This window comes from Alternaria arbusti, assembly GCF_024043155.1.
Source record: "Alternaria arbusti strain BMP 1465 chromosome Unknown scaffold_3, whole genome shotgun sequence".
NCBI classification, from domain to species: Eukaryota; Fungi; Ascomycota; class Dothideomycetes; order Pleosporales; family Pleosporaceae; genus Alternaria; species Alternaria arbusti.
Genome location: NW_026249943.1, coordinates 339,747 through 365,273, shown reverse-complemented (window position 1 = coordinate 365,273; position 25,527 = coordinate 339,747). Strand labels below are relative to the sequence as shown.

The 25,527-nt window shown below is 52.0% G+C and overlaps 8 protein-coding genes across 8 annotated transcripts; 5 read left to right on the top strand and 3 right to left on the bottom strand.

Annotated features, from left to right (window-relative positions):
• Nucleotides 1-641: 641 nt before the first annotated feature.
• J4E86_002744 (uncharacterized protein) lies at nucleotides 642-1,533 on the top strand (the record flags this gene model as incomplete). Its single annotated transcript, XM_051443302.1, has 2 exons — nucleotides 642-1,451; nucleotides 1,495-1,533. The coding sequence occupies 2 exons, from the start codon at nucleotides 642-644 to the stop codon at nucleotides 1,531-1,533; spliced, it is 849 nt and encodes a 282-aa protein (XP_051304797.1).
• A 2,535-nt stretch (nucleotides 1,534-4,068) lies between these two features.
• J4E86_002743 (uncharacterized protein) lies at nucleotides 4,069-5,395 on the bottom strand (the record flags this gene model as incomplete). Its single annotated transcript, XM_051443301.1, has 3 exons — nucleotides 4,069-4,982; nucleotides 5,038-5,167; nucleotides 5,249-5,395. 3 exons carry the CDS (start codon nucleotides 5,393-5,395, stop codon nucleotides 4,069-4,071), a joined length of 1,191 nt encoding a protein of 396 aa, XP_051304796.1.
• A 981-nt stretch (nucleotides 5,396-6,376) lies between these two features.
• On the top strand, nucleotides 6,377-7,336 carry J4E86_002742 (uncharacterized protein; the record flags this gene model as incomplete). The annotated part of the gene is made up of 2 exons (XM_051443300.1): nucleotides 6,377-7,154; nucleotides 7,203-7,336. The coding sequence occupies 2 exons, from the start codon at nucleotides 6,377-6,379 to the stop codon at nucleotides 7,334-7,336; spliced, it is 912 nt and encodes a 303-aa protein (XP_051304795.1).
• Nucleotides 7,337-10,398: 3,062 nt separating this feature from the next.
• J4E86_002741 (uncharacterized protein) lies at nucleotides 10,399-13,504 on the top strand (the record flags this gene model as incomplete). Its single annotated transcript, XM_051443299.1, has 2 exons — nucleotides 10,399-12,307; nucleotides 12,363-13,504. 2 exons carry the CDS (start codon nucleotides 10,399-10,401, stop codon nucleotides 13,502-13,504), a joined length of 3,051 nt encoding a protein of 1,016 aa, XP_051304794.1.
• A 98-nt stretch (nucleotides 13,505-13,602) lies between these two features.
• On the bottom strand, nucleotides 13,603-14,229 carry J4E86_002740 (uncharacterized protein; the record flags this gene model as incomplete). The annotated part of the gene is made up of 1 exon (XM_051443298.1): nucleotides 13,603-14,229. The coding sequence occupies one exon, from the start codon at nucleotides 14,227-14,229 to the stop codon at nucleotides 13,603-13,605; it is 627 nt and encodes a 208-aa protein (XP_051304793.1).
• A 1,040-nt stretch (nucleotides 14,230-15,269) lies between these two features.
• Nucleotides 15,270-15,899, top strand: J4E86_002739 (uncharacterized protein; the record flags this gene model as incomplete). Its single annotated transcript, XM_051443297.1, has 4 exons — nucleotides 15,270-15,318; nucleotides 15,387-15,403; nucleotides 15,466-15,577; nucleotides 15,649-15,899. The coding sequence occupies 4 exons, from the start codon at nucleotides 15,270-15,272 to the stop codon at nucleotides 15,897-15,899; spliced, it is 429 nt and encodes a 142-aa protein (XP_051304792.1).
• A 560-nt stretch (nucleotides 15,900-16,459) lies between these two features.
• J4E86_002738 (uncharacterized protein) lies at nucleotides 16,460-18,879 on the bottom strand (the record flags this gene model as incomplete). Its single annotated transcript, XM_051443296.1, has 6 exons — nucleotides 16,460-16,627; nucleotides 16,687-18,038; nucleotides 18,085-18,365; nucleotides 18,412-18,536; nucleotides 18,593-18,719; nucleotides 18,854-18,879. The coding sequence occupies 6 exons, from the start codon at nucleotides 18,877-18,879 to the stop codon at nucleotides 16,460-16,462; spliced, it is 2,079 nt and encodes a 692-aa protein (XP_051304791.1).
• A 448-nt stretch (nucleotides 18,880-19,327) lies between these two features.
• Nucleotides 19,328-25,420, top strand: J4E86_002737 (uncharacterized protein; the record flags this gene model as incomplete). Its single annotated transcript, XM_051443295.1, has 1 exon — nucleotides 19,328-25,420. The coding sequence occupies one exon, from the start codon at nucleotides 19,328-19,330 to the stop codon at nucleotides 25,418-25,420; it is 6,093 nt and encodes a 2,030-aa protein (XP_051304790.1).
• Nucleotides 25,421-25,527: the final 107 nt, after the last annotated feature.

The window sequence follows — 25,527 nt, the reverse complement described above, 5'->3', positions numbered from 1 at the left end:
GGCCTTGTGTTACTTTTGCAACGCAGCCATTTTGTGGAGTTTAGGCACGGTTTATGGATATCCCGGCGTTGCCAAAAAGGAAAGCCTGGGGTCAAGTTTGATGAAACGAAATAGGCGATTGTAGCGATAGGCTAGCGGCGCATTGCGAGATGCAACCTCCAAATCCTATTTTCATTACCACCTACCCTTCCCTTTCTTTCCTTTTCCACTCGTCAACTTTGTGGGTGTGAAACGCCCATTTCGTTTCTTCTGGTAGTTTGGCATCGGAGTACGCCGATAGCCCTGAGGGCTCCGCTCCGCTCCCCACGTGCTAGGCATTAGCGAGTGGCTAACCGGATCTAGCCGTCCCTACGTCTGGCAACTGATAAAGGTCGCCAGTGCCACCCGATTTATATTGCTCTTGTCTTGATTGTCTTTTTGTTCGTTTTGCCAAATCTCTGACATTCACGGGTTGTGTGAAGTATAAGTTCACTTCGACAACCGCCCGATTCACGAAGTTCCACACTAGAGGCTGCATCTCGGTACCTGCTCCGATCTATTGCCGCGGCTAGAACACTTCACATCCACGGAATACAAACGCGGAACTTCAACTTCAACTTCAAAAGGAGGAATTTTGACGGAAAGAGCATACCTACATCATCATGGCAGCCTCATCACCCATATCGAATACGGTCTACGTCGGCCCCTTTGTGCACAGCGAATCGCTCTCAACACTTGAGATCCAAGACCGCGGCGCCATCTTCGTGGACTCCTCCGGCATGATCCGTTTCGTCGAAAAAGACATCCAAGAAGGCGACCTGCCCAATATCATCCAACAGAAAGGCGACTCATGGACGGACGCGAAAATCGTCGAGATAGCCGGCACTGGTTTCTTCTTCCCCGGCTTCATAGACACCCACGTTCACGCCCCTCAACACCCAAACACAGGTCTGTTCGGAAAGACCACATTACTAGATTGGCTCCAAAAATACACGTTCCCCATGGAATCTTCCTTCTCAAAACTCCCCCTCGCCCACCGCGTATACCAGAACTTTGTCTCACGAACCCTATCCCACGGCACAACAACAGCCGCCTACTACGCCACCATCCACGTCCCCGCCACCAACGCCCTCGCAGACATATGTCTAGCGCGCGGTCAAAGAGCACTAGTAGGCCGCGTATGCATGAACAGCGACCTAAGCCCCGAGTACTACAGAGACTCAAGCACAGAAACAAGCTACGCGGATTCAAAAGCCAGTATCAACTACATCCGCTCCATCGACCCCAAAGGCGAGATCGTGAAACCAATCATCACACCCCGGTTTGCGCCGAGTTGTACACCGGATTGCCTGACTGCTATGGGTCGCTTGGCGAAAGAAACAGATACGCATGTGCAGACGCACATCTCAGAGAATAAAGGCGAGATTGAACTCGTCAAGGAGTTATTCCCTGATAGCAAAAGCTACGCAGATGTATACGATACACACGGCCTGTTAACAGACAAAACCATTCTAGCGCACGCCGTCCATCTCACACCCGAGGAACGCAAATTAGTTCTCCAGCGCAAAAGCAAGATATCGCATTGTCCAGCGTCGAATACGGCGATTACATCGGGGTGTGCGCCGATCCGCGATTTACTTGATGAAGGGCACACCATTGGTCTCGGTACGGATGTCTCGGGTGGCAACTCACCGTCCGTATTAGAAAATGTGCGACAGGCGATATGGGTGTCGCGGCATTTGTGTCTCCAAACTTCGAAAGATAGGGCGAAGCTTTCGACAGAGGAGGCGTTGTTTCTTGCTACGAAGGGAGGTGCGGCGGTGGTCGGGATGCAGGATAAAGTTGGCGGGTTTGAGGTGGGGATGGAGTGGGATGCGCAGATGATTAGTCTGGGGGTTGTTGGTGAGGATGGTTGTCGGGATGGGGCGTTTGAGGAGGGGCCCGTTGATGTGTTTGGCTGGGAGAGTTGGTCGGATTTGGTGGAGAAGTGGGTGTATAGTGGGGATGATCGGAATACGGTGGCTGTGTGGGTGAAGGGGAGGTTGGTGCATAGGACGGGGAGGTTTGCTGGGGCGGAGAGGGTTGCGACGCCTTGATGACGAATGATGGCTCCGTGCACGTCATTCGGTCAAATTCCGATACAGCGTGTTGTGAGCAGGAATGTCAACAACCAAAGCCCAGCAGGGACTCAAAGGCTGATGTCTATAGAATTTGGCATGAGGATTGCCCTTTTGAGTCTAGCAGCTACATCTTCATTATACGAAGACTCGTGGGGCGGTTGTGGTAACATCAGACCCACGGTGATACTTCCATCGCTCATACGCTGGTGTTCGTCTTTCGTGGTTGCTAGACAATTATAGGTCTTTTGCAGGACATCGACCTGTGCAGTCATCTCCTCGTGAGACCATCGGACATCTAAAGTTGCCGACACGACTATGATGAAGTCTGTCAAAACTCGCCGTTCCAATTGGGTCGTATAGGTGCAGATGTAGTAGAGTAGTCTGATGAGTAGATCTTCGGGAAGAATATCATAGTCGATAATGAAGTCGGTTCCACCTCTTGCAAGTCCACAAACGCCGTAAACTTTATCAAGAACGTTTGTCGCTTCGTGATTACTGAAAGTTACCAAGAGTTCCAGTAAACTCAAATATTTCAATTCGACCTGATACAGTTTTCGCGCGAGTCCGAGCTGTACTGCTTTGAGGTGGCCTATTTCGATGATTTTGTTGATGCGAGCATGCCTAAAGACGGTGTTCGCCAGGTGGTCCAACGCCCTCCACTCACAGTGTCGAGACCCGCAGAATATTACGATCGATCTCGCAAGGAATAGTTCTTGCACAATCCAGATTCTAGACCAATATGGCCTGTTCAACAGTTTTGAGACGGCTCTTGCTGTTTCCTCTGACCAAACGATCTGCGACCCCGCATCGCCCTGCGAAAGTAACATTTCTTGTAGGAACCCCATGGCGATGTCACTACTCATATTTATATCGGCCTCTCCCAGCCAAATGGAAACAGTTTTGGCGTTCGCATAGATCTGTCGCATCATTTGGACTTGATAGTTCCGTTCCAACACGCTCTCCTGGTCAATACAGACAGCATCGATCCAATACATGCCGAACTTGCTTTGAAGACGCATATGCTCCAGGAACGCCCACAGACTGCGACCAACAGGAAAGCAAGCACCGTTCAGTTCGATGTTTTCATGTTTTACTTTCGGACCCCAAGTGTATGAAAGAGCGGTATATGATGGTGGATCCGAGTCGAAGGAATAGGCGCGGAGGATGCATCGTATAGGATCTGAGAGGCTGTTGGGTTGCAGTTCGACGAGTCTGAACTCCTGGCTTCCCTTGTGCCGACTGAGCGGCGCGTCGGTGTAAGGACCGCTCATGCTTGCGAGCGGGACTAGTGACAATGCGCGCTTTGTACAATCAACCGCCCCGTTAAATCACGTCAGTATATAACCGTTTTATCAGCTTCTGGTCGTACCACTACGAAAGGTAGAACACTGCAAACGCGATGTCCTCTGCGGGCTGAGATCGTCACGAGTCGCGTCAGCCTCGCACGCTCATACTTCAAGATTCATTAAAATGGGCGTTCACAGTATGGCCATTGTAATCTCTTCTTGTAGGAAAAGGATCTGTCGCGACCTTGATGATGGACGGCGATGAAGTGGTAAAGAGGCTGCACTATTGTTTGCATCAGGCAGTGCTGTATTTGATGGCGCTGCAGCGTGGCAGTGCAATGCCTGCCGCAGGCTTGAGTAACCACGTAAGTGATTAGGACTAAAAATGTCGCTAGTGGCCTGTCAGCCTTCACAGGCGTGGCGAATGGATAGGGTAGGCTGTGAAAAGTGCTTGTCCGGATGGTCAGCCCCGGGTGAAGTGGGGTTGCGCTTGGACCTTCACACGAAGTCCTCTAGCTGAACTCGCCGCCTGCCTAGGTGGGCATCATCGCAACCTTGGAACCACTACGACGCGTTTTTATGACACGAACGCGTCACACGCTCTGCGGTACTTCTCCCAGACACAGCAGCAACCTTGCATCGTGAGCAATATGTTCAATAGTTCAATTTGGCGATGACAACCCTTATTTCCTCAATCCAAGCTCCATCAGCGCCTTCTTACCCTTCGTACCCTCCTCTTCCCACCACAAACCTCTCATCTCCAACCCTACCTTTCCAAATAAGTCCTTCCACTGCGCCTCAGTGCGTTCCGAGGAGCCCAAGTTCATCATCTGCCAGTCCATCTTGGCATCGAAATGCACGACCTCCGTCTCCGTCTCCGGCAGAATGACCTCGTGAATTAGCACCACACTATCCTCGGCCATCGAGTTCACGATGTTTGTCAGGATGGTAAGTGCTTGCATCTCTGGCCAGTCGTGCAGAAGCATGCGCAGGTAGAAAGCCTTGGCGCGCTTGACAACCGGTGGGAAGGGGTCGAAGAAACTGTGTCCGACCGTTACAACGCCATCAGGCAGACCTTTGGCCTGCGCGATAACGCTCGGAAGATCCAACAGCATGCGCACACCCGGCAATCCTTCTGCACGCTCGCAAAACTTTACTACTTGATGGCCTACGCCTCCGCCAACATCGACGAACAGAGGGCGCGAGGGTTCGGTAATGACGAGGCGCTCTTTGACAGGGTACGATTGCACAAACTTGTTATGCTCACCTGGCTTCACCAGCGTCATCGTTTCGTTGAATGCGTCGAACATCTTCACGTTCTCGGGCTTGTTCATGAAGTCAAAGTAGGTCTCGCCTTTGCAACCATAGGCAAAGCAGAAGGGGCTATCCCGGGCGTCTACGGGGTGCTGGTACCCGTTTGCGGCGAAGTAATCGGGGAACTTGACGGCAGAACGGAAGTGGTAGTGGAAGTGGATGATTGCGCTGCGAAGAGGCGCGCCCTTTGCTATGGCACGGCCGAAGGCAGTTGGGGTGTAGCGCTGTGGAGAGTCTGATGTTGAGGTGAAGACTTCGGGTACGAGCATCTTGAGAATACGGTCTTAATCCGATCAGTAAGCGATGCTTTGTGATGTTTTGGGTGGAAGAAAGCTTACTGATTAATCTTAGGTCTGCTTTGCTCTTCTCTGCCAGCTCGGCGGCGGTAATGGGCCCATTGTTTGCTATGGCGATGTCGACAAGGTTGAGGTCAACGGCGAGAATGATTACAATGGGGTCGTAAATTGCCTAGCATCGTCAGTCCTGTGCCGTGGTGTAGTGGCTATGTATGCCGCATGGAGAATGCATATCAATATCGAAAAGACGCACGAAGAAATGCCGCAGAAACTTGTCCATAGGTGTTTCCAGGGCTTGTGTGAGTTTCTCGGAGGCCTGCAGCAAGGCGAGCCGGTCAGCCTCTTCGAGACCTGCTGGCCCCTTACTGGCAAGAGCGAGGATATCTTGGGCGAGTGTCATGTTCGATGTTGTGTTTATTCTTCTTTGGGGTGAGAGATGAGTAACTTTGGCAGTTTCTTCAAGACCTGCAGCCGCTTGAAGCAGTACTTATGCCAATGCGCTCGGTATGTATCTTCAATTTGATCGACAGCAAAGCGACAGCTGTTCCAAGCAGACGACGAGCCTACACTGGACGGCAGTTCTCGACATGCCCTCCAACTTTTACCAAACTTGGGCTATCTATCGTAGATCGCGGCGAAAGCAGCCTTGCGCCTAACTTGCTTACACTATGCCAAGTGTATCAACCTATCAAACCTACCGCGATACATGTGCAAACCTCGTGCCCATACTCGTCTTGTAATGCACCGATTTTATGAATGCACCGAGCGTGCGAATATACCGAGAATGGAAATAAGCCGCATGTTACGGACGTAACTAGACAGATACTACTTCTAAGGAAAAATGCTTATTCGATAGTACTAGATCAGCCTTCCATGCAAACGAAGCGCATACCGTATGGACTCGAGGATGTTCACCAAGAACACAACATCGATGTAGAGTTCGTCGCGTCTCGCATCTCCCGGAGAAATTCCAGTCCGCACGTGCCAACAGCCCCACCCGCACCTTCCCGAGGTCCTCTAATCCAAACACACGACAAGTTGTTTCTTCATGAAACACCCAGCCTCATGTGTTTACTATTCACGAGATAGACGTAGTAGTTGTTCCCGCAAACGTGGAGTCTGCATTACGCGATAGATGATTGCGAACAGTCCTACTTCGGTTCGCAATGTCCGATTTGACCCACCACTTCCTGGCCGCCTCAGGGTTAACAATCCTATACGCGTATTCCGTAAAAATGGTTGTACGATGTTCATGCCTAGGTAGTATAACAGGAGTGATGCGCAGCTGTTTGGTTAACAGAGAAACCGACCATCTACATTCATTTTGTTTCGCTCTCTGTTTGTTTTTGTATCTCCATTGTCACTCGTTTATACCACCGCCATGGTGAACTTCAATTCCATTCTAGCATTTTCAGTTTTCGGTCTGGGTGCGCTGGCACACCCAACCATCAAGCATATCGACCGTCGCTTTTGTTCGCTCGAACAGCGCAGCGTCTTCGCCCGCGCGGAAGCATCGACTTCACCCGCACCAATCCCCAAAGCGACGACATGGAACCCGCCTTCTGACATGGTCACCGGTCTAGACCAGGTATGGAAGCAGACCATGAAGGAGAACCCCCAAGGTCTCCAAGACAAGAACTGGATCACCGATCAGATGATGGCCAACAACGGGAGTCTCAACTATTGCGTCCGCTGGAATCACTCGGGCAAAAGTACCGCGAGTGCACGCGCATCCACCGTCAAAGCTCTGCAGCGCTCGATGCAGAAGTGGTTCGACGTGCTCGTTGGATTCGAAGGATTCCCGCTTACTGAACTCAACGTTGACGTTGTCGGCTACGCTGTCAAGGACAAGAACCTCATCGAAGGTGATGTTACCGGTCTAGACATCTACACCACAACCGACGGTGATGGTGTACCCGAATGCGATCCTCGCTGCTATCGCGCCGCTCATTTGGATGGCGATATGAGCCAATGCCCCGGTGGTGAGGCCAACCGCTACGACATCAGCCTATGGCTTGACAAAAGTCTTGAAGGCCAGATGGGCGGCTATGGATACAACTGGGGAGAGGAGATTGGTCCGGATTACTTCCTGAACAACATCGACCAAGAAAATATTCACATCTTGCTCCACGAGATGGGCCACGGCTTCGGTCTTCTAGGTATGCTCTATATGTATTTCGTGATGATTCGTGCTAAATCCGTGCCAGACTTCTACGACTGGGTGCCGCAGGGCCAGACCAACTTCATCATGATGGCCGGTAGCGCCATGGAGATCACCGAGTTCGATGCTTGGATGCTGAGGGATTGGTGGAGGAAGTTGAAGGCCGAGCGCAAGTGGTAGGCTACTACGTTCGTGAGATGTCAGTACCCCGCGCATGGATACATGTTTAGACTTCCGCGGCAGGGTGATGACTGCGAGGTCTGGTGAAATGGTTTTGTTTCGTTCTCCTGTACATATATGATCAGTTTGGTATGCGAAATAAGTTCTGCTGCTAGTTATGGCCGATCTCGAGAAAGTGTTGAACCGGATGATCAAACTATATTGATTTTTCCAGCATGCCGAGAATTTTGCATAAAGGCCTCGCCATCCATCAATCCGTAAACAAAGCAGTCACCTATCAAGCGAAAGCTATCACCCACTAGCGTATTCCTAGGGTCTGAGACATCTCCATCACCATCTGCAGTGACTAGTCCATCTTTTCGGACGATGAACGGCACATTCCCGCCCTTGAAAACATGCACTCTATCGCCCACGACGGTCGTCCTTGGGCCGATACCCATGTATCCACATTTGGTAAGGAAGAAACGTCGGGACGCTGTTGCAGTTTTGAGAGCGTGATGTATTCCAGATATGCCTTCGTCAAGGTCGCGCTGCGAAAACGACGCTGTTCGGGAAAACGTGTCTCGTGAGATGCATCGAGACCACATACTCCACGCCCTATAGGACTCGTAATCGTCTTTTGTAGCTCGGCGATAAGAGCTCTTCGTCTCGCGAGTAACTGGAGCAGTATCCGTACGTATCAGATCCCCGATCAATGTCCGCCAAAAGACATCCTGATATAGCTCACCAGTAGGATATGGCTTTAAATCTTGCAGGAAGGGGTTAGTGAGCAGCTTCCATGACTTGATGACGGCGCATGTATCGCTGATCTGTGTATGTCGGCTAACCTCGCCAACAGTGGACACGTAGTCGATGTACACAGCCTCAAGCTCTAGCGCATTGTTCTCCGGATGGTACCGAACCGGGCCTTCACGGCTACCGCTTGCATTGTACATACGCAATGAGCCAACTCTTTCTATTTCAGTCGGGAGACATGGTAGCGACCAGTCCATTACCCAAGAAGGAAGACCTTCAAGACGTTTGCGATTCAGGACAGCTTCAAGGTCTCCTGCAAGGACTGAGAGCGATCCTGCTCGTCGTAGGTTACCCCAAGTCGTTCGAGTGAAGATTGTCGTCGCATCGTTATTGTAATCGGCAATCAACGCTGGTAAACCTTGCCAGTCCGTAGTCAATCCAAGGAGAGCAAAAACTTTGTCTCGTTTGTCAGTCGCCTGTAGGGGTCGAAACTTCCAAAGCAGATCCAGCAACGTCGCGTTTTCGGAGCTACTCTCGTGACAAAGTCTTGTCTCTTCGATTCGAAGAACGAAGTTGCTGAACTCATCCAATGTGTCTTTCCCATAAAGCGTCCCAGCCAGATCCAGGCACAACGTGTGACGCTGCTGGACATAGTTAACGGCCGCGCTAGCGAGCATTGACCAGGGGGCTGAAAGTATGCCGTAGTGTACTGTGGCGTTTCTTGAGAGTACGGTCTCTTGGATGACCCAAATGCGCTGCCACTGCCAGTTCTATTGTCAGTCCAGACCAAACGAAGGCACCGTGAATAATCACCCAAGCCCTATCCATCAACCTTGCGAGACCGTGCCACACCCTAAGAGACTGTGACCCATGCCAACGGCTGTTTGTCGCAATCAGACCATGTCTCCTAGGATATTCGATGCGTTCCGATATGGTGGCTTTGTTGCGATCCAGCAACTGGAGTAATGGGTACGAAATGTCTTCGGCAAAGTCCTGGATTAAACAAAACGCACCGAAAATATCCGGGCCTGTGTTCGCCGCGGGTGTGTCTGCCAATGCGACCAACGGTGCTACCTTACACGTGTGCTCAAAATCGAGCATAAACTCCTCCCGCAGCTCGCTGTCTCTGGAATCACCTGTCCACGCTATCTCGGAAGCATTGCCTTTCAAAAAGCGGGAGCCAATATCCTCACCGGGCGTTGGTTCGCCAAGCCATATGATCGTCTCGCGACTGTTGCTGTATATATCACCCATCAAGCCAACTTGTTTAGTTCTCTCCGAAGCGTCTGCTTGGTTAATACACAGCGCGTCCGCCCAAAGCAGGACCTCATGGTCAGGTTGTCGAAGTTTGCGCAGAGCCGTGGAAAGATTCTCAGAAACAGAAACAAGTTTCCCGTTGCACGTTATCAGAACCTGGCGAGCGACGCCTTCGGAACCCCACGTGTACGAAATTGCGATATAGCGCCCTCGAACATCGTCAATGGAAGAGGCCTGGAGCTCTGTGCGAATGTCATCCTCCCCGGCGCCAGGGTGAAGGTGTAGCACACGGATTGCACGCGTCGCAGCATCGAGAGGGAGGTAGATTTCTTTCTTAGTCTTCCTGGCGCGTCTTCTGAGCTTTGACGCGATGCGCCGGGCCATGGTGGGTGGAGTGTGGACAGTTGTCATTCAGCTGAGAATGCCCCATGCTTATGCGTTGTGATGGCGCGACTCAGCCACTCACAGAGTGGGCGGCCTAACCGCAAGCTGACGGCCAGCTCCAAAGTCTCGCGATAGAACAGCTCCTGGGATCATTGCTGGTTTGGTTTGATGCGATCGGTACTATTTGGAATCCGATGAACGATGAGACGACAAGTTTAGTCTCCAGGGCTTCATTGGGATGTCAGCCGTGACGTCACATGCGCGCGATCCCGACAGCTTCGGCTCTAATCGCCTGTGGTGCTCGAAATCGACACGTCCTCATCATTTGCCAAGAACCACAACGACGCATCAAACCTTTGTTCAACCACATCCTTCCCAGACTCTCTCGCTACCTGATGAACATCAAATGAAGCTATGAAGCTGTCGCGCAAGCATGCTGGGCGACTCAGCTAGCGCCCGCAAAAGGAGCGTATGACGAGCGATCGCAGCAGCTAGCCCGTGCCTAGCGGTGTAGAAAAAGGTAAGAGAGACGAACGGGTGGCGTCCCGTGGAAGTCTCTAGTACCAATAATGCTTGATCGGCATGGCTTTGTACCTTGTTTTAGGACTGCTTTAAGGCCGGCGTGCCTTGAACACGTCGGGTGCTGCTCCGTTATCACGATCTTACTCTTCTCTCGATAGCAGGACATGCTATCGACAAACCTCCGTCGAGCTACCGTTGCGCTTTTAGCTTCAACCCGCTTAGTTCTGTGCTCCACAAGCAGCGAACATGAACAATTCAAGGATGTAACATGGGATGACCAGAATTGGGTTATAGCGACACATGCCCTGGATCAAGGCCACTACCAGTCCCGCCTAACGCTTGCAAATGGCTACTTTGGCATCAATGTAGCATCAGCAGGACCTTTCTTCGAGGTGGATGAGCCAGTGGACGGCGACGTTATAAGTGGGTGGCCGCTGTTCAGCAGACGACAAGCTTTCTCGACCATCGCAGGCTTCTGGAATAGTCAGCCACGAACAAACGGAACGAATTACCCTTGGCTGTATCAGTATGGGTGGGAGAGCTTTACTGCTGGTATTCCACATGCTAGTGGTATCGTTGTGGAAGCCAACGGTGAATTACTGAATGCGTCAGTCAACCCCGACCACATATCGGATTTCGTATCGAGTCTAGATGTAAAAGCTGGAATTGCGAGCTGGCGATACAATTGGCGGCCTGGTGGTACCGGAGATGGGACAGTTGATGTGGACTATCAGATGTTCGTGCACAAGCTTTATGTCAATAAAGCAGCAGTCAGGCTAAGGCTTACTGCGACACGCGACCTCAATGTGACGGTGTACGACGTGCTTGACGGTGACTGCGCGGTTCGCTCGGACTTTGTTGAGAAGAAGTTTGAAGAAGACACGCCTACGATCTGGTCTGCTGTCAGCCCGGGAAACATCACCGACGTAAAGGCTTATGTATACTCGACTCTGAGTGGCAGCGATTGGGTCAATCTCACAGCTCGCACTGAAGTAGCTGGAGGCATATTCAGTGGCGGCAATGGCTCAACCATTGCGCAGTCTCTCCCCGTCGAACTTGTCGCCTTCCGTCCCACCGAAATCACCAAGTTCATTGGAGTCGCATCGACTGATGCTTTCCCGGATCCGCAGAGTGTAGCACGCGATGCCTCACTATCCGGTGCCGAAGAGGGCTACTACAAGCTGTTGCATTCTCATATTGAAGAGTGGAAGTCCATACTAACACCAGACTCGGTTGATGATTACCACCTACCGAATGGATCCCTGCCGGAAGACCCAGACGTACGAACATTGCACATCATGGCACGAACCAACCCATTCTACTTGTTATCCAACATGGTCGGACCCAACGCTGTTGCTGCGGCCAACAACAATACAAAGCTCGACATATACAGTATTCCAGTTTGTGGGCTTGGCTCAGACTGCTACGGCGGTATGATATTCTGGGATGCAGATGTATGGATGGCCCCAGGAGTCCAAGTATCGCATCCGCAACACGCCCAGAACGTCATCAAGTATCGCGTAGAGCACTTCGACCAAGCGCAACGCAACGTGGAAACTGCGTACCAATCGAGCAAGAACCAAACAGGTAGATTTACGCCTGGAGGAGCTGTATATCCATGGACTAGCGGACGCTTCGGCAACTGTACGGGAACTGGCGCTTGCTTTGACTACGAATATCACCTTAACGGCGACATTAGCCTTGCCCTGAACAACCATTTGATCATCACTGGAGACGGCGAATACTTTAACGACACCCTATTACCGATCTCGAATGCTATTGCGCATTTCTTCGGTCAGTTGCTAGACTTCAACGAAACATCAGGCGCATATGAGCTCTGGAATGCTACTGACCCGGACGAATACGCCAACCAGGTCAACAACATTGCTTTTACCACTGCACTCATGCAACGCCATTTCCTCGAGACGAACGAATTTAACAGCTGGTTTGGACGCAGCCCCAATGCTTGCTGGGCAGATAAGGCATCCAAGATGCGAATTCCAATCAACGAGGATGCTGGCATCATTGTCGAGTATACTGGAATGAATGGGTCAGTAGCGGTTAAGCAAGCTGGTAAGTAGCATCCGCTCCTTTGACAGTTGAGTCACTAATCATTACTTCTATTTAGACGTTGTTCTGGTGGACGATCTGCTGCATTACCCCAATCCATACAGCTTAGCCAACCTGGATTATTATGCAGCGAAACAGTCCCTCGACGGCCCTGCGATGACATACTCTTCATTTGCCGTCGTCGCAAACGAGGTCTCACCATCTGGCTGCTCGAGCTTTACCTACGACGTTTACTCATCCTCACCATACGTCCGCGCACCTTGGTACCAATACTCCGAACAACTCATCGACAACGTTGATGAGAACGGAGGAACACATCCTGCGTTCCCCTTCTTGACCGGCATGGGAGGAACTAATCGCGTTGGTATCTTCGGATATCTTGGTCTTGGTCTCTACTACGATAGGCTGGACATCGATCCAACGCTGCCGCCGCAGATCCCATATCTAAACTACCGCACTTTCTACTGGATGGGACACGGTATCAACGCTACATCCAACTCGACGCATACCACGTTGGCACGTCTGCCACGAGAAAACTATACTCTACCCTCCGCGAACGCGACGTACTTTGATAAGCCCATTCCCGTCACGATCGGTACCCGCAGCAACCGAGACAACACAACGTACGACCTCGGAGACGAACCACTCGTAGTTCGCAACCGACCAATGGGCGAGATTCTGACTGTCGGCGGCAACATCCTTCAATGCAAAGCCCTTCTCCCACCACCGCAAGGTAACAAGCCTGGCCAATTCCCCATCGCGGCTATCGACGGCGCTGCAAGTACAAAATGGCAACCCGAACTTGCAAACATCACCAGCTACCTAACCGTAGATCTCGGCGATTCATCCTTCTACCCTATCAACAAAGTTGTAATGGACTGGGGCAACCAGCCACCCTCACACTTCGAAATTTACTTCTCCAACACCACATTGCCTCCATTCGAAAGTCAACCAGACACAGAGCTCAATGAAGATGTGAGGAAAGTAACAGCTGGCGAGGTGAAGATAAGTGCGCCTTGGGATCCAGTCACTGCGTATGAGATCAAGACGTATATTGGTAATCAGACGAACGTCACTCTTGAGCGGAGTGTTTGGAGCGGACGGTACGCGCATATGGGTATTCGGGGGAATTTGTTTGCTGAGAATGCTACGGATGGGGGGACGGTTGCGGAGTGGAGTTTGGTTAGGGAGGGGTTCTGAGTTGTTGAGTTCGATGGGTGATGACGCTGTTGTATATGGAGGAATGACCGCAACGTGGGTACTTACATTATAATGATATTCTTGTGATTAGCGGATCTTCAATCTTGTTTCGTAACCACAAAGCTAGTGCAATACCCGGCCCCAATCGTCTGGATCTCTCCTGGTATGCTTATTTCGTTCCAGAACCCGCTGACCATATCGTTCCATAAATCGACTCCGATATTTGAGAGATCGCCACAGTTCCCATGTTTACCCCAACCCCACGAGATCAATTCACCCTCTTTTGTTACAGCGAGGATGTGGTCCGACCCAACAGCAATCTTATCCAGAAGCGGCAGATTGGGTGGTAATAACTTCCACATGTTCTCTTTACCCCACGCGGTAAGAGTGCCGTCATCGAAGAGCACGAAGATGGCGTGCCATGTTGCGCCGATGTCTTTCCAGTCCTTGACATGTTCAGGCATGTTCGAGATGATGTTGAACTTGTCTTTGCCGAGTAGCTGGTGTTCACCCTCGGCTGGATCGCTGACTAGGTATGTGAAATCTTTGCCACATACCACTTTCTTGGGTTTAAACGGTATACCTTCAATTGGACTAGGCGCCATACCTTTGCCGCCGTACAGTCCGTCCCCAAGCTGACCGAGACGTGCTTTTCCCCAACCGTATACTGAGCCATTTTCCATTATGGCGATGTAATGCCAGGCTCCTGCTGCGAAATCGACCATTCTGCCTAGAAGTTGAAGCAGGTTGAGGCCTTCCTTGCGTGAGCCTAGCTCGCCCCAGTTATTGGAACCGAGTATCTTGACATAACTCCTTACATACTCAGGATCGTTCTCGTCAAGCTCGACACAAGCTGAAGATTCGCATGTCGCGGCGGCGAACCTGTCATTAGAGGACAGAATTTGGAAAGGTTCAAATTGGGGCGTAGGGTTTTCTTTTATCAGCTGATCTCTGCGACTACTGCCAACCCCGTAGACGACGTTTTTCGTGCAAAATAGCGTGTGATTGTCGCCACCTCTGATGTACAATAGCTCATCCAGGGGTATAGGGCAGCTGCCGGTTGTAGAATGGAGAACTGTGGTTGGAGTGTTGACTATGTCGGCTGCTGGAATTCCGAGTTGGCCTTCTCCGTTACTTCCGAAGACATAGAGTTGGAGAGAAGATTTTTTAGGAACTTCTCTATAACATTGTGGAAGCCAACGTGGCATGCCTTGATCTCAGCACTCTTGTGCTAATTACAAGGTCTAAGTGAGTGACAATAAATCGGTTCGGCGATGAGACCGATGGAGGTGAGTGCCAACGAGAAGAATTGGGTACGAATGATAAACTTTTAGAAGATCTTCCGACACGGGTGGGACAAGCAGAGCTCTGCGACCAACAATTATTTTCCCAACTGGCGAATTATGATTACAAGGTCGGCAAGCAATTCTTTTGCAACGCTGTAGGGCCAGAATATTTGTGCAGGCTACGTCAACTTGCACAAGAATGATGTTGGAAAAAGGCGGTAGCGTAGAGGACCAAGCGACCACCATGAAGATGCTTTGAATCAGGATCTGAAAATGCTCGTGGCGAGATTGAAGATGCGCCGCTCCTGGAATTGACGGCGCTAGCCCGCCGCGACGCTAATCGCTTACAGGGATAGCGGGTCCGTGCGCCCACTGAATTTCGACATGCAACATCGTCGGGTAACTTCCACCCATCGACGACAGCCAAACCGACCACGCCCACCCGTACTAACCGCACGCACATTCCACAGTCGCCCAACATGGCCTCCCAGAGCGTGCAATGCTTCGGCAAGAAGAAGACCGCGACTGGTACGCAAAGCCCGCCGCCCGACACCCCAGAGCAAGAAGAAGAACAAGGCTAACAATACCGCCCACAGCTGTCGCCCACTGCAAGGTACACACGCAATGCCACGATCGAACGCGCAACCGAACAGCATACTTACGATGAAATTCTAGGCCGGAAAGGGTCTCGTCAAGGTTAACGGAAAGCCTCTTTCCCTCGTCCAGCCCGAGATCTTGCGATTCAAGGTCTACGAGCCCATCCTCATCCTCGGTGTTGACAAGTTCGGTACGCACACACGAAACCCCAGGGAGGAAGCTGCGAAGGAATCACGGGCACAATACTAACATCATGGGCAGCTGATGTCGACATCCGCGTCCGCGTCTCCGGTGGTGGACACACCTCGCAAGTCTACGCCATCCGCCAAGCCATCGCCAAATCCATCATCGCCTACTACCAAAAGTACGTCGACGAGCACTCGAAGAACCAGCTCAAGCAGGCCCTGATCCAGTACGACCGCACACTGCTCGTTGCCGACAACAGGCGGTGCGAGCCCAAGAAGTTCGGTGGTCCAGGTGCGCGTGCCAGGTACCAGAAGTCTTACCGTTAAGCGGTATCGCTTTTGGGCTTGGAGAGGAGAAAGATGGAGCGGTGTATGGGGGAGCATGGAGCGGTGTTCATCCTGGGCTTTTACATGGGGTCTTCTACTGTCTACTATCTATCTCCTTAAGGACGAGGTTACGTGACATGGCGCGCAACGGCTGCCTGGTACGATCCCCCGGCTTGTGACGATACAAAATGAATACATTGGTTGCAAGAATATGGACAACGGCATGTCGATTGTGGATGGTCATGAGATTCTCAGTGAAGCAGGATAAATGAATGCCAAACGACTCTTTCCCAAACGAAATACCTAGACACTGAAGTGGTACACGCACAGCAATACACAGCCGTCAAGCCATACTATGAAGAGGGCAATGGACTCAATTAACGGTCTAACATTCACCATCTCCAACACCAACGCTCCCATGCATTAACACATACACACACACGCACACTAACACAAAGCTATCCTGCAGCCAACCACTTCGCTTTCTCGTCTTTCCAGGAACGCCCCTGGAGGTCGATACTGTTATTGGTATAGCCATAGATTTTGAGAGGCGAAGGCTTCTAACCATCGCTACCGCTGCTCCTAAATGCTGCACACAGCGCGGCATACTGGTGTGTGAGATCGAGGACGTGCTGGGGTAGCGAGGTACCCTGGATGATGCTGCGGATTTTGACGGCGCCTTCTTCTTCGATGAGTTTGCGGATTGTGTAGAGGAGGGAGGGTGAGAACTGGTGAGGTCATATGTTAGTTTCGGAATGATGTTAGAAAGGGTGAAGGGTAGGCTCACCTCAGAGTACCATCGGTACTGCCAAGTGACCAGTCTGATCAACGCGGCTGTAACGTCTCTGACTTGTTTCCTCTCCTCGCCCAGCTTCAGGACGCCTCTCATAGCTTTTGGTGAGAACTTGATTTGCAGACAGTTCTCATACGCTTCCACTGCCTCCTCTGTATGATGCAGTCTCTCGGCGAGTTCTCCTAGGATCTCCCACTCCTCACTGCTCTTCTTGTACAGAAGTTGTTGCTGCCTGTACTGCGCCATCTCAGTTCGCCATATCGTGTATACGCGCAGATCCTCGTATAGGACCATGAAGAGGTTGTCGAGCCAGCGTTCGCAGAGGCGCTTGTTCTGGAAGTGTGTATAGTTTGGTTGCGAGGGGTTGCCGTTGTTTGCGGCGTCGTGTGCGTGAGGGTCTTCGCTGCCGGCTTTCACAACTTCAGAGGCGACAGTGTGCATGGGCTTCTCGAGATCGTGGACTGCTTCGGCGGCCGCAGAGGAGGATTCGCCGTTCGTGTTGGATACCTCAGCGGAGGAGCGTTCCTCGACTTCGCCATGATCACCGTTCGTTTGCTGGGCGTGTGTGTTCGGGGAGGGAGAGCGAAGTGCTGTCGTGCTGGCGCTGCGAGAATGTGGTTGCTGTGCGGTCTTTTCATGGCGGTATTCCTCCTCCATGACAAAGACTTGGCTTCGTATCTTGAGTAATTGATCCCAACCAATCTTCTTTGTAATCTCTGTCAGTAGGATGTAGGCTTTGAGGAAAGTGCCCTTGAAACCTGCAGCGTGCAGCTTCCTCAGAGTTGGGTGCACAAGCTCCATATCGTCGATGTTGGAATCTTCAATCTCGTCGCACATGGCCTCTGGCATGACCGGCAGAAAGACTCGCTGTGGCTCGGGCATCCGTGGTGCGTCCTTGTCTTGGTAGGTGAACATGGGACATGAGTTGAGAGTCAACAATGCCATGTCCCACTGCTCGAGGCTGACGTATATCTCTGCTAAGCGCGCCCATGTGCCAAACTCACTAGGTGCAGACACAACGCTCCTCTTAGCAATCTCAAGCGCCAGGTCGCCGCGGCCCTTCTTGTTGCAGAACTCGGCTTGGCAGTCGAGCAGAGAGTAGTCCATGGGCAGTTCTTGGATGGCCTCGTGTAGCAGCTGGACTGCCTGCACCTCCTCATCTGCCTCGATGTATACCCGCGCCAGTAGGGAAGAGATCTCCGGATCGCGAGTTCGCAATTTCTCGAACAGATTGATGCCTGAAGTATATCTACCGGTGGTGTGAATGTAGTCGAGAAGACCCGTAGTCAAGTGGTTCGAGACGAGATTTGGGACTTGAATCTCGGGATCAGATCCTAATTGCCAACCTGAAATGCGTTAGCGGAGATATCATCATGCAATCGAATGTCGTACCGTTGAAGAACAGGCGCTCTGCTGCATCCAGAAACTTGTGCTCGCTCTCGGTACTTGTGATGGGATTGAATCTCCGCACACCAACGATCTTCTTGATCGTGTCGCCGGAGCCATCGTCGGCATAAGAATATGCGCGCAGTACGCTACACAGGTAGGTCTCTAGCCAGAGTTCGTCGGTGGCTACTCGTTTGTCGCCGCGCTCATCGATGCAGTAGCTCTCCACAGTGCCAGGGATGTAGACCTGCACGCGCATGTCCAGCCGTGAGAAGGCATTGTAGCAGCTGCTCGGTCAGCAATTGCCAGCGCCGCAAGGAAACATTCCCCTACCAGTACAGCCCAGAGACAACCTTATTTTGCTTGTCGTGCGCAGAGTATGTGAGGGTGTTGATGTAGGCTGCCAAGCTGGCAGACGAGGAAGCGTCTACGCCGGAGACGTGGTGGTAGACGCCAATCTAATCACATGTCAAATTGGGTTCGCGGCCACTGTGCGGTCGAAGGTACTACGGACCTGTTTTGTCGCATTCTTGATGGGCTGCTTTATCAGGTGGACCAGATCTGGCGGGCCCAGTTCTCGTAGGGTCTGCAGAGATTCCGAGCGCGCTTCGATGGCGGAGTGTAGCTCGTCCTCGTAGATTCTAGAGCCATGTTAGAAGAGATTACAGCAGGAATGCGCCATGACGACGTGTTGTGACTCGAAAATATAGGGAAGGATGCAGGTGGGCGCATATGTAAAACATGTATAGATTGAAAGCTAGTAGGTTGCGCGTACTCGGGAACAGCTGGCGAAGTGACCATGACTTCAATTGGCGCCGCAAATGCGGGGGGATGATGGCGGTGAAGAGGATGCTATGGCGGGGGCGGGTTGCTGGCGGAGGGGCTTGGTATGTACTTCACAGCCCGGGCGGATGTTTGTCAGGGTTTCGGTGTCCTTGCTGAGTATGGAGGGCAGGCACGGTAGCTCATCGCGGAGGACCGCAGCTGCCAAGACGGGGCATCCCTGCGCTCCATCATTCACTGTCGCGTCGCGTCACACCGAGGCCTGACGACGTGTCATAGGCCACAGCCCAGTCGCATCCCACCTTCTTTGTCCACACCATCGTCGCGCCTTCCATGGTTGCCTGCTGCTCATGGTCTGTACCACCAATGCTGTGAAACGTCTCTCATTCGCCTGTCGGCCTTTCCCAACTGCCTACAACCACGCACATCTCGCATCATGGTAAGTACAACCCGGGCATTCTCAACCATGCCCGCTCACATATCGCAGTCGAAAGCCTCTACATGGCATCCCTACAATGTCGAGCTCCCCGAGGAGACCGCCGAAGAAGAAGTCGACGATACCCAGGAGATTCAGATCGAAGAGGCGCTGAAACTCTACCAAACCGCCCTCAAATACCACTCCGAAGGCCCTCCGTCGTTCGACAAGACCGCCGCAGCTTACAAAGCTCTCTTCGAATCAGAGATTTTCAAATACGCCGAATCTCTCTCCGAATACCAGCGGCATGAGGTCTTTGGCGAAGACCTGGTGTTCGACACCATATTGGAGGACGACTACGATGCAGGCCCCGTCCAGTCCACAGGCGCTGCCGACAGCGCCCCCAACACACTCCAGCAAATACTGCACCTGTCATACAAGAACCATGGCCAGTTTCTGCTCGAGGCGATGCAGCATTGGATCGCTACCAGTGGCGTGTCACCGCAGATGGAGGCATGGAACAACACACGCGGCGCCCTGAACTACTTTGCCGAGGCTTTGGACAAGGAAGACACGGATCTGGATCTCTGGCTGCGTGCGGCATCTGTCGCGGCTATGCTGGGCAGCAAGCGCCTTACTCGCTACTGTCTGGAGGCAGTCTTGGATGGAAACGACGAGCAATGGGAGAGTCTGTTACGGCTTCCTGGGCTGGAGGAGGGTTTTGCCGGACAACAATTGCGCGAGCTCGTAGGACGCCTGGAGGACAATGTCTCACTGAGCCAGGCGCCACTGTCCTCGATCAAGCGCAAGAAGCTTTCCGAGACGCTGAAGAGGCGCCTGAATCCATTTCCGTTTGCGCCCCTCCCAGCCGATGTCGCCCTCGCCGAAAATCTACACAACATCAAGGTGGCACCGGAGAGCGTGACCTTGACTCCGACCAAGTGGGACTGGGCAGGAGTGGGAGACATCATAGTGCGGCAGTTCCTCTCGGAGCAACAGGGCATGACGCCTAACGTACCTTCTGGTTCCAACATAGTCTTCAGCATACCACCCGAGAGCGAGACTCCTGAGCGCATCGAGTCTGAACCACCCGCACCAGTACAGGAAGCCTTGATGCCCGCACCTGCGCCCGCTCCGACCCCGTCGCCACAGATCGAAGAACCCAACACTACAGCGACCGAAGCGGAGAATGTACCAGAGAGGGATGGCGAAGATACCATAATGGAAGAGCAGGAGGTCGACGGTGAAGTCAGGAATGAAGAGACTGCACCTGTTGGCCCTTCCAATGCCGCACCAGTCCCGTCGCGCAAACGATCGACAGACTCTGCTGGTCTACCCGAAACCGCAGAGGGTGGAAGGTCACGCAGTAAACGCATTCGGGGTCGAGAGTCAATACTTGAACCGACAATTGGCAATGCAGCTCAAGAGGCTAGTAAACAGCTTGATACACAACTCGAACAGTACACATACGCAGATTCATGCCTCTATGAAATCCTCAAGGATATGTATGCGAAGCTCGGTGTTGAGGGAATGAAGGACCCGGATGAGCTGCGTAAGCTGGTCATGGCGCTCCCTGACGCGACTGCTACAGATTCCATTGACAAGGCCGCTTGCGATTTCTTCACGGGACTACGGAGCGGGCACGTCAAAACTGCACAAATCCTTCTCAGTTCCGAGTCTTTCGATCTCCTCGGTGCGACTAGGGAACACGGGCTCAATGCGTTTCTGGGTTTTTCCAAGTCAAGTTCGAGTCAAGCTTCCAATAAACCTTTGCTGGAAAATCAAGGCTTGAACGCGTTCGCAAGGTCTGTCAACAACGGTTGGCTTTCGATTGAAGAAGTCGCATTTGGCTGGATTGAATCTCTGTTTACTCCAGGTTACTGCTCCACGACAGGAACTCAACCGAGTGATCAGTCAAGCTACCTGCAGTTTAGGTGGGCGGAAGATCTCAAGCGAAACGTTGTACAAGTCATTGTTCGTATCGACGAGTTCATATACGAGCGCATGGCCGAACGCGTTGACAGCCTCAATCGGCGGATACTGGACGCTACACATCGGTCTCAAGCTTATGAGCTCTCCGCCTTCGACAAGGCGCAGATAGAGATAGTGGAGGCATTGTTCGAGCTGCATCTCGATGTCTACTCTCTTATCAAGCATCCGCAAAGTGTAGTAGACGCCAGCACTCAAATCCTCCAGAGTGACCGTCTCGAAAGATGGGCTTTGCTCGCGCGGGAGGCTTTACAACTTCGATCGGACTGCAGACCAGGTCAGGGCATTGACGATCTAGGTTTGCGCCATATCTGGGCGACAGTCTTTCAAATGAGTGTCAACGACGAGGTGTTGCCGGAACATGTATTATTTGCCATGGCACAGTTGAAAGATATGTTTGAGCCTTTCGGCGATCACACGATTCAGATACAGAACAACGCCGTCATGCCGGAACTTTCAGTCGCCGCTATTGATCAAGAGCTCGTGCGCATTAGTATGAAGGACTTCTTTCTCAAGGTCTTTGACCAAGAGGAACAGGACCCAGTGACGGTTATCGAAAGCCTGGAGCCGATACTGGAGCTTGCGAACACAAAGGAGCCTAGTAGCTCCCCGAAGCCGGACGGCTTAGAACATGACGGTGTTGATACACACAGCTCACCTACTGTAAGCACTGGCTCAGAACAGCAGCTCGATCGCGCCTCGCCCGTTCTGGAAATGCGGAAATTCCTCGACTCTGCGAATGTCAACGTCCGACTCTCCCTCTGGAATAGGTTGCGTGTGGCATATGAAGCCATCGATTATCCTTCAAAGGTCTTGTCATGCTTCCTTAGAAGTATTGAGGCCCTTGTGGCAGATCTCAGATCTACAAACTTCCAGGAACTTCCATTACTAGACCGTCAACACAAGCTCCTAACCCGATACCGGGTTATCGATGACATGGTCGTCAAGATAATCCGCATCATCCGAGATGACGAAGCGCCATTTGCCTGCCTCTCATATGAGCATGTCCAATCGTCCATGTCCGCCATCGCAGAACTGCTACATATTATATCAGCAGCAGACATGCTCCGAGATCTGATTCGTGTCAATCACATCGCCGTGCCTCGAGTAGAATCTCAGCCAAATGCAGCGTTCGCCAATATGATGTCAAGACTCGACGACATACATCTACGACTCTGGATTCTGCAGTACCATCTGTTCAAAGACGGCATGTCCCAAGATTCAGAGGCTTTCCCTACTCCTTCTGACGATTTGTTCGATTTCATCCGCCATGTGCATCATGCGACTGGTGTACGTGGCTTCTGTCACCTTTCAAACCGTCAATTCTTAAGGCTTGCAAAGGACGAGCTACTTCGCATGGATGACATCGTTGATGGTCCCAGCCACGCCACCGAGCTCTGCCAGGTACTTCACGACATGTACGGATTGAAGCTTTTCGTCGAGCCTCTGGACTGTCAGAGCTTTCAAACTACGCCAGACGTCCTTGATAAAAAGACTGCCTTCAGCATCTTACCTTTCGCAATGTCGCAAGCTGCTAAGGTCGATCTCAAGGACCTACCAAAGACCGAGCTCAAAGGTACCATCGAGAAAGTACATGCTGCTCTTGGTCGGCCTAAACAGAACGAGGATATCACCTTTAACCGAAAAGTCATTTCCACTTACTTCAAATCGCCCGTCAATCCAGTGGCACTATTCGGGTGTCTGAAAGGCGTTGGTTCACTCGCCACGAAACACATTCCTGCTGACGAAGCTGTGGCTGCATCGAAGGGCTGGTACTATATGATGGGAAACATCGCGCTGAGCAAATTCCGATCGCAGAAACGTATGACTCAAGGACCGACAGAAGACCTTAACTACGCCCAGGCATTCTTTGTGCAGGACCTGGAGCACTCCATTGAACGGTGGGAGACCTGGTATCGGCTTGCCCAAGCCAACGACACGCAGCTTGAAGAGGCTGTATCTTGGAACGCAGACAAGATGAACAGCAATAGTGCCGAGGTGGTTAATTTCCAGCGTGCTGCAATCAATTGCTACATAATGGCTGTAGCCTGCGCTACCCGCGATGCTAACATCACGCCGATCGATCAAACCAAGATCGCACAGATGTACACCGAGTTTGGGAACCGCATGTACGCCTCATCCAGAGAACCATTTGGCATGGAAGCATTCCAGATCCGGGAAAGTGAAAAACGATTCTGCAACCTACAAACGAACGCATCCCTATACAAAGAGGTCGTATTTGCCCCACTGCATGCCTACACTGCTTGGAAATTCGCAAGCACTCTCTACAAGAGAGCCATCAAAGGCAATCCGAACAAGTGGTGGAACCACTTCATGCTTGGAAAGTGTGGTTGGAAGATGTGGGCAGCAAATGATGGTGCGACGCAATATGCCAAGTCAATAGGGGCACCACTACCCCTTCCGCGCGGTCCTTCCTGGGAGTCAGTCGTGGACGCATTCATCAGCGCCATCGAAACACTGCCAGGAAAGAAGGGGCGCAGCGGCGAGCCAGTCCTGGAGCCGCATTACAAGCTCGTTTCCGTCACACACAAACTATTCCTGCGAGGAGCCATCGACCACGAGAAAGGAGCGGAGATCCTCGCGAACACTTCCTACACGCAGAACGTCAAAGCTCCGGAAAACAACGGTGACTGGCAGCGATACGTACTCGCGGTATTGAAAGCATTGCGAGCGGCCGACAAGTCAAGTTGGCACCATCGCATCATATCCCGTGTGGCCTATACTCTCTATGACAACGGCAGAGATCCAGTATCGGCCAATGAGGCTAAACATGAGCTTACGCAGCAAATGTTTACCAAGACCATGGCTGTACAAGTTTGGAAACCTGAGAATGAGCGACCCGGCCGACATTTTGTCTACACTACACGGTATACCAAGTTCTTTATTGAACTCTTGGATCTCACTGGAGACAAGACTAACTTTGAGGCGCTTGCTAAGCGTGTACGACGCAAGCAGACCGACTTCTTCGAACACCAGAAATTGTGGCAAGACTTATGTCTACGGTACATCAAAATGCTGCGAAAGATGGGCAACGTGCTTGAGGGACAGGAAGACTCTGCCTTCAAATCCGTCAACCACGATGAGTTCAATACGTTGGCTCTTCGCTTGGAAGCGTGGTGTCAGAACCCAGAGACCCAGCATCCCGTTCTAGATGTTCTCCGTGATGCCATTGAACTCAAGCGTCTGAACAACGGCATGATGAAGCCTCTTCTCATCGACGACCTGATTGGCGATGCATACGCAATGCTGTACACTTCAATTGGGCCTTCGCTACCGCCCTTGCAATCGGAGCAACAACCACAGCAGCCCTTGCAGCCTGCACCGCCTCGACCATCGCCTTTCGGTATAACCGCAACAGCTGCAGGTGCTGTACCTATCTCCTCGTTGATGCAGGTTCAGGTCGATGGACCTGCTGACGGAAGTTCCGGTACGCCATTTAACATGTATCACCCCAACCAGCTTCAGCCGCAGCACCCACCGTCAATGCCGCAAATGCCCTCGCAGCCTGAGCAACCCGCAAAGCCAAGAGCCAAGGCAGTGGGTCGTAGGGAGATCGCTCGTCGAGCCGAAGCATGTGTACAAAAGATCGCAGGTACGGCGACTCAGCCAACATCGATGCCAATCCGATCGCCTCCACCCAGCGAAGCAGCGCTTCCCTCTATCGTCGGACAAGCCGCCTCACCCGAAGCCGTCGCGCAACCAGCACCTGGACCAGGCACATCCACCGAACATTTACATCCTTCCTTCGACAAGAGCGGAACAGCAACCGCATCTGCCAGTATAAACAACGACGAGCCCGAACGCAGCGCACCCGCTTCCATACACGACGACGCAGACGACGAGAGCGAGCTTAGCGAGCTAGACGAAGAAGAGGTGGAAGAGATTCATCAGGAAGTTCAGAACGATAATCTGCGTAGATCGGTATCTATTGCAGGAAAGCCTCTCTTTCCCAACTTGGCGGCTAATCGAGTTAGTCCCGAAGGAAAAAGGAATGAGACGGCTGCTGGAGATGATGCGGCAGATGACGATGGCGATGTTATTCACGTTATGTCGAGGAAGGAGGATGGGGATGTTATGCATGTCAGTGCTAAGAAGGATGAGGATGCGATGGATGTTGATGGTGAGAAGAAGTAGGGGTTCACAGTTGTGGTTCAATGGCGTATGAGAGGATGTTTTTTGCTGGATTGTGTACTACTATAGAATAAGTGTGTCTCATGGCGTTGCTATGAAGGATCGCCGAC